This window comes from Coloeus monedula (genome assembly GCF_965178545.1).
Source record: "Coloeus monedula genome assembly, chromosome: 2".
Classification (NCBI taxonomy): Eukaryota; Metazoa; Chordata; class Aves; order Passeriformes; family Corvidae; genus Coloeus; species Coloeus monedula.
Window position 1 is genome coordinate 46,829,821 of NC_138782.1, and position 15,373 is coordinate 46,845,193.

Below are 15,373 nucleotides of genomic sequence, written 5' to 3' on the forward strand. Positions count from 1 at the left end.
CTTGAAATGTCTTTTTCCTCAGGGTTACTCAAATATGCTCATTAGCTTAATTTCATTTTGCAAAGGTGTCCTTTTTTGGTGTAAAGCTCAGTACTGTACACAAAACATCTCACATACGCTAACACTGCAATCAAATCCGCAGTCACTGGCACGAGAAGATGGCAAATTATTTCCTGCTACAACTAACATAAGGTAATATGAAGAAACTAGACCTCTTTCGAAAATTTTCTCTAGGATGTATTTGTCAGTAAAGAAGGATTTTTTTTTCCTAGGCCACTAATCAATGCCTATGAACAGCCCAAACAGCTTTTGTTCAGACTGGTGAAGCCACCTCCTGGGTTCCAGGACTGGATGCACCAAAGAAATTAACTGTGATAATGGTGGCAACCCTTCCTTGGTAACAAGGGATCCTGACAGCTCTGAGGTGTTGGACTGCCTCCGGATGGAGAGCCCAGAGACTGGGCTGAACGGAAACCTGAGCTATTAGTGGTAAGAATGATTACAGATAATACAAGATAAAATAATTCAGGTTTAGATTTTTAACATTTATTAAAAAAGCAGGATGTATGTTCATTTCAAATTAAACAGTTAAAAATGTTAAAGCATACAAACAAATCAATTGTGTACTAGCAGCATCCAATTGTTAGAATTTTCTAGAACTCCTCAGTACAGTCTTGGCAAGCTCAAAATATTACAACTTGCAACCAACTGACCTCACCATAGTGCAGATAAAACAAACTTTATAAAAACAACAATTTAAGGTTAAATAAGCTTAAATAAGGTGTTAAATACAAGACACTTGATCAAAGCTTCTGTACAAAGATAAACAAATTTGGCATTGTACAACTGATTGGCTGGCTCACACCATACATGATTTCAATAGTTAAGCAGTGTGACTGTTTAGCTGAACATCAACTATACAAAAGTAAGTGAAGTTGGGAGTGGGCTAACCCCAGTGAGCCATTTACAAGGCATGTGTATTTTAGAAAATCAGAACACTGTTTATATTCAGGCACCATTTGTTCCTGCAAATAAATAATCTCTAATGCATCTGCATCCAAACTAGTGTTAAACACATCAGTGCTAACATTTTATAAACACAGCTCTGTGACTATTCACTATACCTCCATTCTTATTGCTATGACAATGTGGACTGTGGAAATAAAACTACTGTACATACAAAAAAATAGAGCACCTTTTAAACATTAAAGTATATGTCTGGTTATTCTTTTTATCTTACAATACTGAAGCCCAAGCTAATTTAAATTGCTTTAACATCTTCACCAGCGCACCTGAAATGCAGGAACTAAAACCCCAAATATTCCTCTTCAGGCAAGCCCCAGCCAGAGCAACTTCTAAAAATGTCTAAAATGACACTAAGGATTTTTTACATTCATCTGCACACAAACAAATATCTGCTATTCTCTGCTTTCTTCATATGAATTTAAAGTTTGATTGCCACAATTCTCTCTCCTTTTCAAATGAATAAAGCTGGATAGAGAATGTAGCAGAAACACCTAAAATGGATTGTGAACACAGTGAAATTATTACCCCGCTAATTCCAAAGATACAGCTGTTATGTTGTTCAAATAAGTATTTTGCAGGGCCCCAGCCATTAGGATTTTTTGTCTATCGTATTAAAAAACCATTCTGTAAATTTCCTCAGTTGAGCGGCTGCAGTTTGAGACTCCTCCTGAAGTCTCATGTTATCTTGTCTCAGGTGCTGTACTTCTGCTTGGAGAACTGCCTTGTCCTGTTTTTCCTGGTTGACAAAGATACAAGTTGAGCAAAGTGAGTAGTTGTGATGACAACATTTATTTTTGTTGTTAATATTTCTATGCAAGTCATAACAGCTATATTTTGCTGAGCTCCCTAATTCATTCTGACAACTGTTAACTGAAAGTTAATTCCCCAAATATGCTCCAACTACCTCATTCATTCCAAGAAAATACTGCAAGCTAAAAAGAAAACTAGACGTTACTTTAATAGAAAAATTAAAGACGTTTACTCCATTTAACAAAAAAAATAAATCAAGCATTAAAAGCGTAAGAAGTTTTTTGCTATAATAAATCATATGTGAGAGCCCAAGTTGTAAGTAATTGATTTCAAGCATATGTTTAAGGAAGAAAAATTCCTACTTTCAAAATTTTTCCTTACGTGATTATTTTCTTAGCAAAAGCAGCCTCATTTCTGTTATCCTGGCATTGTCTCCAGCTCAGAATTTTGACAACAAATGAGGCACACATCAAGTCATTGCTAAGTGACCAAGATAAGACAACAAGGATGACAAAACCAGAGTGCTAACTACTCAGCAATGGTGCCCGTGTCCATATCCCTATCCTTTCCTAAATCCAAAGAACCATAAATGAAGATAAAGTGTTTCCTTTTTTCTGGGGTATGATTATTTGTAGGAGAGTTGTTCTGGAGTAAAGGCCTATAAACTACTTAGCCTCTGGCCAATTTCCTCACATAACTCTTCCCACAGGACCTTCTGCACCTCAGCGTTCTGACCAGCCACTGAGCTCTACTGTCTAGTTTAGCTGATGTACTTCTTTCAAGCCCTTGATGATCTGTGTGCAAAAATAAAACTACTAAAACTGGGGAGTGGTTATGGTGCTAATGGTCTCTTACCTTTCTCAGGTCAGTTTGTAGCTGCCGGAGGATGACTTCCAGCTGGTTGACTTTTCCAGTAAGAGTACTTGGAGCATGTTCCCTGTAAAGTAAACCACTACCTTCACTCTGAGTCAGTGAAAAACATTTTCTTTCCAGCTTTTGCAGAATTACACTTTTAGTAATAGTAAAGGAAACCAATCAGTTTAGGCATAGTTAGGAAAATAGAGACAAAACCAGCATCAGTAAAAGACTATAAGTAGAACATAAATCCAATCCTGCAATATCTGAAATATGACACTGCTTCTCATGCAGATCAGGCAGAAGTTACAATGATTTTAAGAAGGAATGTTTTAGGAATGATTTGCGCATACCCTCACAGTGCAAGTCACACTCACTGATCCATGGTGTGCAGGCACATTGGTTAACAAGCTGCTTCCTGATAAGGACTGTACTAATCTCAAGCAAGATGCAGCAGCAATTACTGCAAACCAAAAGAGCTGTAAAGAGTTCTTTTGTCTGTTGTGCAGTAGTGTCATTTTCAGTAAAGGATAAACCTATGGCTTAATGGAGACAAATATTTTGTTTAAAGGTCAAAACACATAAAATATTGCCACAGGTTAATCAAATGCATGACTGAAGGAAAATACAGTGAACAGCTTCTATTTCCTGAATGACAATGAGCACTGTGGCAGACAGTCTCATGTACATTATAGATGCAATTAGCCACCACGTGAGTAATTGTGTCTAAAAGAGAGAAGGTGAAGAGAGGGGCTTTACATACAAAGCTGAATCAGCTGCTTCATGCAATTGCACGAATCTGACGGGTTTGCTGTGGCTAAAAGGGGAACATCTTTAAGAGTCTTTTGCAATCCTTACTGATCATTAGCCTGGGGAAAGATGTGGACTTAGAAGTCATTAAAATAAATGTGCTTTACCATGTAAGCAAGCTAATTTGTGTAAAATTGGTTGAAATTAAAATGCGATCATCTAACAAGCAAGAAGACTTTTCCCTCCATTTCCCATTCTTCCATTCCTGCAACTGAAGAGCAAAACTAATCAAAGATGTGTTTTCTATTAAAGAATGGTGGTGGGCAGATTATAGTGCTGAATCTGTATAACAAGAATAATCTTTAAATTAACAAGCAGACACCGTACAGCAGGATATGTGGAGAGGGAAAAACAAAAATTGTCCCAGGGCACTGGGAAGAATTTGAAGAATTGGGTAGTTTGGCATAAATTCTACAGTCCTCCATTACAGATTATCTTGATTAATTTACCTCTGTATAAAAGAAAAACTATGGGTTTGCAAAGAGCAAATGGTTGGAAAGATAGGATAGACCCCGTTCTAAGGTTTGAGACATTTGCTGCAGATCAGGTTATTGCATCCTACAGAGTTGAGCTCCTGTTATTAGTTTTATTAAATGAAAACAGAAATAAATGTAACAAAAATTATTATTGTGGAGGAATACAGTGAGAAATTTGATTATCTGAAACTCTGCATCTAACCTTGATCTGCACTACAGACCTATTAAAGTGAGAGAGCTTTCTCTGACTATACTACATATTTTCAAGATAGAACTTCTCAGAAATTGATTCGAAGAAACAACATTTTTCAGAATTAAAGAAATTATCAGTCAAGGCAAGTCTGCCATCAAACAGCTGTGAAGCATGCATACAGGCAATTTGATTTGCAACATTAAGAGAAAACCTTTCCTTAAAATACCTTTGTAGGAAATATGCTTTAATTCTGACATACCCAGCATCCTCAAGAAAATCTTTTCCATCTGGGGGACTCTCATCCAAAGGTAACTCTTGTGTTCCTTCCAAGCCCTGAGCTTGCTGCATATCATTCAAGGTGCAAAAAGACGCTACTCTCTGATCTGTAAAAAAGTAACATAAGGATACATCTAAAACTGGACAAAATGAAAGGCTATGTTAAAGCCATTATCCTGGTTCAGTTAGCGAAATGGATGTACATCTCAGCTTTGAAGATAATCAGCAGATGTATGTACCAACTAGCTGGCTTCCCCACACCTGCATCCAAAGGCAACCCCAAAGCAATTTTTTATGTCTATCAGCAGTATGACAGTTTTGTCTGGACCACATAATGCTGATACGAACAGTAAATTGGTCTTAATGAAACATGCAGAAAACCATTTTAGAATGACAATAATAATTCAGCAAAAAGATTTGCAGTTTTTCCATGGACTTAAAGCCCATGGAAGATTCCTCAGAAATCTTCGCTGTTCATTTCATACAGCTTTACTATCTCAAGCATTTGCAGAAGCTGATGGTAATCTGCATACTTGAAAACCAATAAATTCACACTATTTTTATCAATTGAGTTTTTATTATAGGTATTACTACGGCACTCTATTATCTGGAGTGAATTTCACTAGAAAATAATCTAACAAGCACAGATGTAATTACCTATGGATATACAGTGTGGTTGCCAAAATACATCAGTCACCACATAATAGAAGTATGCCATGCAGATCATCATTGCACAGAACAGGAGTAAATGATGCATTCATTAGGATTTAATTTGTCTTCTTTAAAAAAAAAACAACACCAAAATCCATATTCTGTGGAGATTGATTTAGCTTATTTCTGCCAAACAAAATCCATGTCTGTAGGCTTGTATGAATTCTGGTGACAACATGCCTGCCTTGCCCTTTCTCCCCTTGCTCTGCCACCCCACCAGGCCCAAAGCTTGCATTATCATGCAAACGTGCAAACATAGGAAGTATTAAAAAAAGTTTACAAAAGGCAAAAGTCATCAATCCCAGACCATCACCTAGAAACGGCGTGTGATGACAGAACGGCCCAAATTCTTCATCTGAGTCAAAACCTGGAATAAGATTTAGAATGTTCCTATAAACAAGACAGTCCATCTCCACTGGAGCAGCTGTGGCCCTTGTGGCAGTGCACGCAGTGGGATGCTCCCCGTGCAATTCCTGCTGGCACTCACTCCCAGCCCTGCCAGGCCATTTCTACACAACACCAACATCACAGTAAGCATGAGGTGTCATACCCCACGTCTCTAACAGCAACACCCAGTATTGAGACACAGCATGGCAACTTGGCAGGGTACATGAGAGGACAATCCTTCAAACTCTTAAGGACACAAACAGTGAATAAAGGCCAGATGTCTTCAAATAGGAAGGAAAAGTCCTACCAAACAAAAATAGGAAATCACTAAAAAGCTCTTTGTCAATTTAAAAAATCCCTTCAGCATAGCATAGATTGTCAATTCATTCTATAATACAATGAACAAAAGTTGCATGCCTTATTCTGTCCAATTTCAAAGACTGCAGCTCATTTCCTCTGCTTTTAGCCTGATTTCTGACTACTGATGCATCTCAGCAAATATGAACATGACTTTTCCATATGTGCTGACAATAAGGTAAGAATCTAATTTTAAATGCATAATCAATGACATCATTTACAGATTTGAAACCTACTAAGTTAAATAGATTTACTTAGTAGGGATAAATTAAAATTAGTTTCCCAGATCAAATGCACTATGCAGGCCAGAAACAAGACAGTGTAAACAAGCAGTCTGAAGTAGATAATTATTGATTTCAACTTCATACTATTAACTTTTTCATTACAACAGCTGGTTTTTATAAAGAAAAGTGTATTTGTGGTATGGTGTTGTGGACCTACATTCTGCTTCCTCCAAATAACAGGGACCCCTCCTATTCAATTGAAGCAATATGTACATACTAAACAGAAGAAAATACATGTCAATCTCAGAGCTCTTATTTTTAATTGAGATGTCCCTGGCAAACTCCAAATAGAGCCCACCCATAGAAAACTATTTGCAAAAAATATATTGGTCTTTGCATCAAAAATTTAAACAATTGACTTAGCAAGACCAAAGATGAGACAATTTTTTAAAATTTTAAATTGTTCTTATTTACAGTAACAGAGTTGTACAGTGTAACCACTGAGAATTTGAATCTGGATTTTCATTGTTCCAGACTGCTAACAGAGGCCAGAAAAAACTTCAGGCAATTTTGATGTACTGGAAAGCAGAAAAGGCTAAAATAGGTATAGAGCATGAAGTCACTCTGTCATTGTTAAGGTAAAGTCTACCCACAAACATTCACTGACATATGCATTGAAGCAAAAAGAGGCATGCATGCCCTACAAATAACCAAATGTTAACTATATATTGTCATTTTTTCTTTTTCTAGCAGTCTAACACACTACTTTGGTTAAAATAATTATCTGTCATGCTAAATGATTCACTTATTTCTCATTATATTATGTGTAGCATTACATTTAGCTATGAAGATTTTAAATCAAAGCATTAAAATTACATTACTTATAATAGCACAGATGTTTCTGCAAAGATAAATTTGCATTAAGAAACACTGCATTTTGATTGGCACCAGTAGACGTTCATAAAAATCACCTGGAAACAAATCAGGAATTGAAACCACCAATTTTAATGAACGGGGACATCAGAAGGACTATCTTAGGCTATTAGTGCTCACAGTATGACTTATCGAACACTAAACAGCTTTTTTAAAGCATAATAAACCCAGTTTGAAGTAGAACAAATAGTACAATGTTCTATTAATAACAATATTCAATATTGTATTTGTGTCAGTTCCCTTTTGTAATTACAGTAGCAGGTATGGACATCCAAAAATGCTTCTTCTTTTGGTCCCCAAAACATGGAAAAGATCTAAAATGTCATCAGCAACATAATACACATGTTGAAGGCGAGTCCTTCTTCCCTAACTTGGAGATCTATTTGAAAGATACTACAAAAAGAGAATACAAACATTAATTCTCTTATTTTCCCTTCGTCTTTTCTGGGATTTCTCCTTTCTCAAATTTGGCTTTCCAATTTATTCTATAAATCCCCATATCTTTATCTTTACTCAGTTGAACATACTTTCTTTTTTTTGCTTCTTTAATTTTTCTTTCCAGTTCTTTAAATTCTGCTTTTTTACCCCTACTGTCCTCCCTCTTTTGCTGTACAGTCATACAGTCCTATCTATTTTTTATTGTTTGCTTCAGGGGTGGATACAAAAACATTACAACAGAGTGATTTCCATCACATCAGCTGCTCCCTGGTTACTGTCTCTCTGCAGTTCCCAACAAAATAAGAGAAGGGAACTGGAAGTAGTCTATCCATGTATGACAGAAATGGAAGGACTCCCCTGGCTACTGACTGGACTGATGTTAGCATGCATGCAAAATATCCTCTCTGGAGAAATACCAGAGTCAAAACTATGTCTTGCTAAGGAAGGCAGTGCAGAGTGTTAAAATAATGCTCCACTGTGCTCCAGCTTACAGGTGCTGACCCTCCACAGAGGCAGCTCAAGCAAAAACCCTTCCCTGATGCAGCTTCTGGAGCCTGTGGAGTTAGTGCATGCACAGCTCCCCATTATACTGTGAAGACCCGTTTTAGGAATAACAGAAGATTTTCAGAAAAAGTTTGAAGTAAATATTCAGCTTCCCACAAAGGCTCTTGTCAAGCAAATGCAGTAAAATTAAATCCTGACATAGTGAAAAGCATTGTCACCCTACTTTCAAGTAAAAACAAACCAAAAGAAATAAATAAAAAATAAAATAATAGCTTCTTCCACCCTCATGGACCACAGTTTAAAAACTGCTGTTCCACATGGGACCAAGGCTTCAGCTGAGTAAAAGCTAATACTAATAAACAACCTTGTCCACTCTTCTTCTGAGACGAGGAAGAAAGTGAAAAAAACTACTGCTTTTGTTACACCCATAAGTAAACTCTGAGCATGGATGATGGCAGCAAAAATCTTGCTACTGAATTTTATTCTTAATCCAATTGATGGCAACAATATAAGCACCTAAAAAGTCTACATCTAACATTAATTGAGATAGAATTGCTTTTTAAGACAGACAGATGAAAGGCCCACATTAGGGATGTTGAACTGATCAAATTATATAAATTGTCAACACAGAATCCGGAGAGATCACAAGAGAAAAACTCTGACCTTGGAATCAGATTGGTAATCCTAATAAACTGATAGTAAGAAAAGACATTGTCCAAAGAAAAAATTAAAATTAAGTCTAGTATCTAGGTTCTAGAAGAGAACACAACTTCAAAATATCAGGCTGGCAAAGTCAGACTAGAGGAAAAACTCTAATTTCACAGATTCAGTATTAAAAAGTTATTATTTTTTTAGTGGTCCTTTCCAGTGAAAGTGGGGGAGCAGGTGTTTGCTTACTTTTGAGGTTTTTTATATGGACCTATATGAAATGTGATCCCATTTTCACCCAGTTTAAAAAAAAGATAAAAGCAGCTTTATATTCAGAAGTGGACAAACTTTAGAATCATCCACTCTCTTTTTCACATTGATGGAATGCAGAATAGTAGTTCCAAGCTATTTTTAAATAGAAAGTTGAAGCAGCTTCTAAGTCAACAACATTAAAATACTTGTGGAAACTGCACTGTTAATTCATATCCAACACATTCCCTTTCAGTGATCTTTTATGACATGCCTATCAGTTATTCTTTTTAAAATAACTGTCAAATTGCAAGACAGGATAAAGTTGAGTAAGGGTTTAAAAATTCCACTTCTTGCAAAAGTTTCTAATCGCAGCACTATGAATTTAGTCAAAACATTGTATAAATCATCTGACATATACACAGATGTCTCTACTGTAGAGTCCTAAACAGAAAAGAATTATATTCCTTCATACAAAAATAAATTAATATTTACTACTCAAATTCTTACAATCCAATAAGTAGCTTCTATCTTACAACTCAGACCACCAGTTCTTCAGCATTATCTACAGATTATCTAAATTATCTGCAATTAAAACCCAACAAGTGAATACCTTTCCTCCCTAGGATAGAGCACTGTGGGTTAGCTATCTTGTTCTACTTCTCATTCTCAAATTCAAATGTAATTACACTTACATAACACTTACCAAAGTGAAATTATTTTCATCATGATACTAGGTAGTAAAAGGAATGAAAATCTATTAGTTCTCAAAGACAGCTAAAAATACAGGAGCATAGCTGGTACAGAATGATCTTTCACTCAACTGAACTCAAAATTTTTATTAGCATTTAGAAATATTCTTCAAGTACAAAGTTGCAGAGCTAGTCATTTACTGATTCAAATCTTTTTTCAGTAGTTTAAGATGTCAGTAACAAATATCAGGGTGTTCCCTGAGCAATCAAACGTAGGAATGCATGGGAAGAGCTGTCAAGATTCTCAGTGTCACAGTATTTCCTGCCAGCTACCACAGCCATGTTTGAGTAGTATTGAATAGTAATGAATTCACATACAATTAATCAGGTCAAGAAATGATACAGTTCTTCAAATTCCTAATCATTGCTGTTGGTTTGGGTTTTCACAATGCCACTTAAATTAGTATAACAAGCAGTTCTGAAGAGCTTTTGGTGAAAGTGAACTTTTATCACTTCATACTGTGGGAAGGCACCAGGAACCAGAAAACTGATTTCCAGGGTTTAAAAAAGTTTAAAAAGACCCAAATCATTTTAAAAAAGACCCAAATCACTAACTTAGTTAAGACCTGTATCTTATACAATGATGACTGTGGTAATGTCATCCTTATTCACAGATTACATTCAGTAACGCAAGCAACACCAGTTAAGAAACATCAGACATTTTAGGACAGCAAAGCAACCTAAAAAACCACCTCTCAAACAAGAGAACACAAACACTCAACCGTGTATATTCATATAAACACTGAAACCAGCATCCATTTTCTCTGTTTAGACATTAAGTGTAGGTTTAGCTCCCGGAGGCGGATGAGGTTTTTTCCATGGTTAATCTAGTTCCAAAATTTAATAAAGCAAACCTGGTCTATATCCTGCATCTCAAGTCCTGCTACTGGAAAATATACTGTACATTTCTCCTGGTCTTCAAGGGGCTTATGAAAACTGAGAGGGACTGCAACACCGTTTGGACTACACATGCCGGTTTACAAACGCAACAAAACAAACCCAGGGAAGTGTTACTCCCCATTTCATTTTAAACATCTAACTTGAATGCTTTGAATCTCTCCTTCAAATAATTGATTTTTCAATTCATTACAGAAGGAACTCATCACTAAAGTGGAGGAATTGCATCTAAAACGGATATAGAGAGTAACGTGAAGACCCAAAATTTCAGGGACAATCTTCCACACTGAGAATTGATACTGCCAAAAGAACTAAAGGGCTACAGAGGCAAACACTGCATTTTTGTAATTCAGAATGTGGCTATACAATATAAATTAAAAAAAAAAACAAAACATGTTTGTGTACTGAACATTGATCTTTATTCAAATTTTCCTGTTACCTTCAAACGCTCGTGCAGCATCTACCAGGTGAGACCAGTCTAGCCCTGTGGCAGTGTCTGGCAGGGGCATCAGGCCAGGATCATTGAATTTGGCTTTATCAGATAAGGACCCATCTGAGAACCAGAATTCATCTAAACAATAAACAAAATAATTAGTCTTCCTATAACAATTATGTGCAATTAATTTTGAAGCTACTATAATGATCTGTAAAAAATGTATAAGCAAAAAGTGCTTATCTTCATTTCTCTTGTGTCTGTCTTTTCCTGTTCAATACTCAGTATGCGTGGAACAATTTCTAAATGCTGGCAAAGTAAGATGGGAAGGTTTTAAAGGGGTTTTTTTGGTGCCACTTTGCACATGACATGTCCCTCACATTTTCGTACGGACACTGTGTGAGTAGGCAACATCCATTCTAAAGCATAGCATATTAAACCTGGGCACTGAGTACAAAAGTTGCTAGATACACAAAGTTATATTTGTGAAACAACATGCAAGATATTTACATGCACAGTTTTACTCTGAAATGGAAAGTATTCCTGTTCCAGAAGCAATTAAAAAGAATCATCTGCTTTTCTTTTAAGGCATTTGTAAATTCTAGCCTATATCCAAAACTCCCTTGGACATTGAAATTACCCTATTAGTTTCACATTTGTAGCTGTATCTCTGAGGATGTAAGACTTGTGTGTGATATCAGAGTGAGCTGTCACACATATACTGTACACAGATCATATATTAAATGAAATGTATACACTATGAATTGTTCAAACAAACCTTTCAGCTATGCAGACTTCTAGAATGTACCACAAACATACATTTTAGTAGAGGAGATGCTAATTTTCATAATTTTCTTGAATAGTTTTACATTTTCCTAATCTGTCTAAAGCAATCTTCACGCTGAGCAATGTAAACATGTTAAAAAGAATACTGAACAGATACAGTTTCTTAAAACTGATCATAAACCAAAACTATTATTTGCAATCACATTTCATCTTACCCATAAAGCCAGAAATGGAATATAACAATTTTATCACATAGTATAGTCAGGCAAAGATAATTTTTGCTTCAAACATATCTGCTCCAATTGAACAAAAAGGTCAACATAGTAATTTTTTCCTCAAATATTTCAGGAGGAAGTTTCCATCTAGTTATTCCAGTGATATAAACTATAATATGTAAGACGAGTATTTTTTTCCAGGAAAAGGCCAAACGCAAAAAACAATGAAGGAAGAAATGCATTCATACAAGTGGAAGATACATTATTGTTTAAGGAAATGGCATGCTGTCATTTTCCTGATATTAATGTCCTTTGACTTAAAGATTCTGAGCTAAAAATCCACAGAGTGTAGGTTGTTACAAGGCATTCTACTGGATAGAGGAATGATTAAAGCATATGATATGCTCTATGCTTTGCATAAACCTTGCTTAAAAAGAATACAAAATATGAGGAAAAAGAAAGTGAAGGAGGCTTACAATCCTCTGTCAAAAATTAGGAGTCCCTGCAGAAGAGGTGGAAATTCTCTTTACTGTAGAATTTATCTTGTTACACTTATATTAAAGATGCAGTATCGTTACATTACACTTGGAAGTGGCTTGACAAAACTCTGTAGAAATGTCCTTCTCAATACCTCTCTCTGGATGTAAAAATGGTTGTTATATGAAATGGAAAATACAATACAGACATATATTCTACTTGTATATCTGTACTAAGATTTCATTTTCGGTTCCTTATAAACAGACATAAAGCCTTACCTAACGCTACCTTTGTGCAAGTATACTGACAGCTGAAGTCAGAGCAGTCTCTGAACTTTTGTATATGACTTGGGAATTGTAAGAACCTTATTTATGCAAGTACAAATGTTTCATACATCCCTGTTGTGGAAAATAGACAGAATACCTTACTTGAAAGACTGGCAAGCCAGCTTTTGGTTCTAGACCAGCAGGCAGGCCCTAAGGGACAGTCCTTGCTTTTGTCTGATCAGCCTACAGAGGCTGATTGTGAAACCTGTCAGGAAGAAGCCTGCTCCCAGCGTGATTCTGCTGGCTTTCCAAATTAAAGTGTAGGAGTGATGCATTCACCAGTAGTCATCCTTCATTATGCATTGTCTCTGTGAGAACCTCAGTTCACCTTAGGCTGGATCCTATTCAGCCCTGACAGAGCCACTCAACTGCAGAAAGCCTGCCAGAGTAGAGATTTGAATATTGATAGGTCTGAAAATGCAAGTGCTCATGCTGATGGCTGAAATTCTAAGTGGAATAACTGAACAAGCGTGAGTATGCCACCACAGAATAATTCATTTTCCAGACATAAATTGTGTTCTTCTGCAATGGGGAGGGGAAAAGAGGGGGAAGAAGAAAAAGAATAAAAATACCAAACAGGAACTTCACTGACAGAGGCCTTTGAATTTCAGAGAATATTGTTTGTATTCCAGGAATGCTCCAGGTGAGATAAATTATTTCTAGCCTCCTGTATTTGCATTTCTTCCCTGCTTCTCTTACGTTGCTCTTGCCTCACTCTGTCTGTGTATGACTGCCACATCAGCAGCTGTTGCCTGTTTCCCTTTTTGATTTGTGCAAAGGTGGCAAGTGATGCTTAAGCATGCCCACATCCGTGTGTCCTAATATCTGTATTAGGAGGATATGCCTAATCTAGCAGGCCACTACTTTACTGCACACAAGATTGACTTTTGAAGCAACACAGTTTCCTCTGAGGAAACATTTTCAGTGTTATCTTCAGTTTTAAAGATTATTTTATTTGCTGTACTCCTTTGGGCACAAAATAATTGATCTTGTAGTTTCTGCTTCTTTCAGTTGTGTCACTTCCTACATTTAGGAATTTTATTTTTTTTTATTATTGATGCATAAAAGTATAAAGCATTTTCAAGAGTCCCTATTTTCACCAAAATTACGTGGTCAGTTCAGTTTCCAACACAGCTCCTGAAACTGATGGTTATTGGTCCTACATACATCTGTATTCAAAGAGCAAATAGTTATGCAGAAAGAAGGAAGATTCACCCAACTTAACCTCTTTTACTTCCAAGACAATTATCCTGCTTCAGCTGGAACTGCTACTGTTATGCAGAGATTGGAGATCATGAAAAAACTATCTGCTAAGTACTCCTTGCTTACTGTGCTCAAACTATACATGTCATTTAACAAGTAGATTCTCTCCAAAGCAGCTGCAGGTGAAGAAATACATCAAATCTCATGCAAATGTGAATCCCACTCTCTGTGGGATGTCTGTTTTTCTTTCCTGTAATCAGTAATTACATCTCTATAGTCCTCTTAAGCAACAGCTTCTGCCTGCTGAACCCTTCCCTTCTTTAGTATTGCCTAGGGTTGCCCAAAGTCCCCCTTCAAAGTTGCCAGCCTGCTCATAGGCTCTTGTGGACATGTGCTCCTGATAAGCACTGTTTCCTTCCCTTCTGTTATTGAAGATAGTTGCATGTTCTAATAAGGTGAACTATTCACTGTGAGAACAGGTAACAGCAAACATGTTCTCCTTCGGTCGCGTGAATTAATCAACGGCCTTTATCTGCTTACTGAAAAACTGATTTCCAAATTGCTACCATTGCACACCACCAACACACAGTGATGCTCTTTCATTTTAATAGTGCTCCTTATCAACAAGTTTAGTTGTGGACTGAAGCTAACATGGGTAGTAAGGCAGTTAGAAAACAAGACTTCTGTCTATGAACAGAGTTGCAGAGACATTTCCTGCACTTCTGGCAGCCTTTTCCCTATGACATGTACAGTCTGAGAACTTTCGGAATTTGTCAGCGTATCATTGTAAAATATTCCCTTCCTTATGACCCTCTTCACTGGAACTATGCTGCACCTTGCTCCTTTCCTCATAGCACAGGAACATCCTGCCAGTTTTTCACTTAGGGCATTTTTTTTCCCCTCTCTTTTTGTGCTTCATAATAGAGTGGACCCTGGTGCCCGCAGTGTCAATCAGATTGTCTCCATGTGTCTCCCTGGGATCCTGACTTATGTTACTACGCTAGCTCAGTATCAGTGGTTCTCACAGTTTTCATTCCTTCCCTGCTCATTCACCTGCCATGAATTTGCAAGAAGGGCATAGATTTGCACCTGCACCTGCATGTTAGAATCACTCAGCATGAACAGCACTGTCACAGTCCGGGAATCCTTAATGCCCCCAAGGTAAAATTCAAGAGTTCTTAGCTACATGAATTCTCCTTCTTGGTTTAAGTTAAAAATAAGATAAAATTAAGTGAGTATTTCTACATTTGTGTACTCTTTGCAATCAACAGCCCTTGACCGTCAGACTGCATTTCAGGCTTTACTGAAAGCAAGTCTTTTTTCACATCACTTCCCCCAGTGATAAAACAATAATTAAAAAGTCCTGTAGCTTCACTTTTCCCATCATCTTCTTATAGTCAACATCACACATAGATAAACTTCCTATTTCTATATTTGCATGGTCATT

The 15,373-nt window shown here is 36.7% G+C and overlaps 1 protein-coding gene across 3 annotated transcripts in view; it reads right to left on the reverse strand.

Annotated features, from left to right (window-relative positions):
• Positions 1–605: 605 nt before the first annotated feature.
• Positions 606–15,373, reverse strand: part of SIPA1L2 (signal induced proliferation associated 1 like 2) — a 127,640-nt gene continuing 112,872 nt past the window's right edge. For 2 of the 3 annotated variants that reach the window (XM_082302499.1, XM_082302498.1), the window contains exons 19-22: positions 10,926–11,057; positions 4,370–4,493; positions 2,632–2,713; positions 606–1,762 (exon numbers count right to left, since the gene is read on the reverse strand). In XM_082302499.1, the coding sequence (XP_082158625.1) occupies positions 1,616–1,762; positions 2,632–2,713; positions 4,370–4,493; positions 10,926–11,057 (485 nt within the window). In that variant the 3' untranslated portion in view covers positions 606–1,615. The remainder of the gene's footprint in view (positions 1,763–2,631; positions 2,714–4,369; positions 4,494–10,925; positions 11,058–15,373) is intronic. The other variant, XM_082302500.1, reaches the window with a different exon arrangement.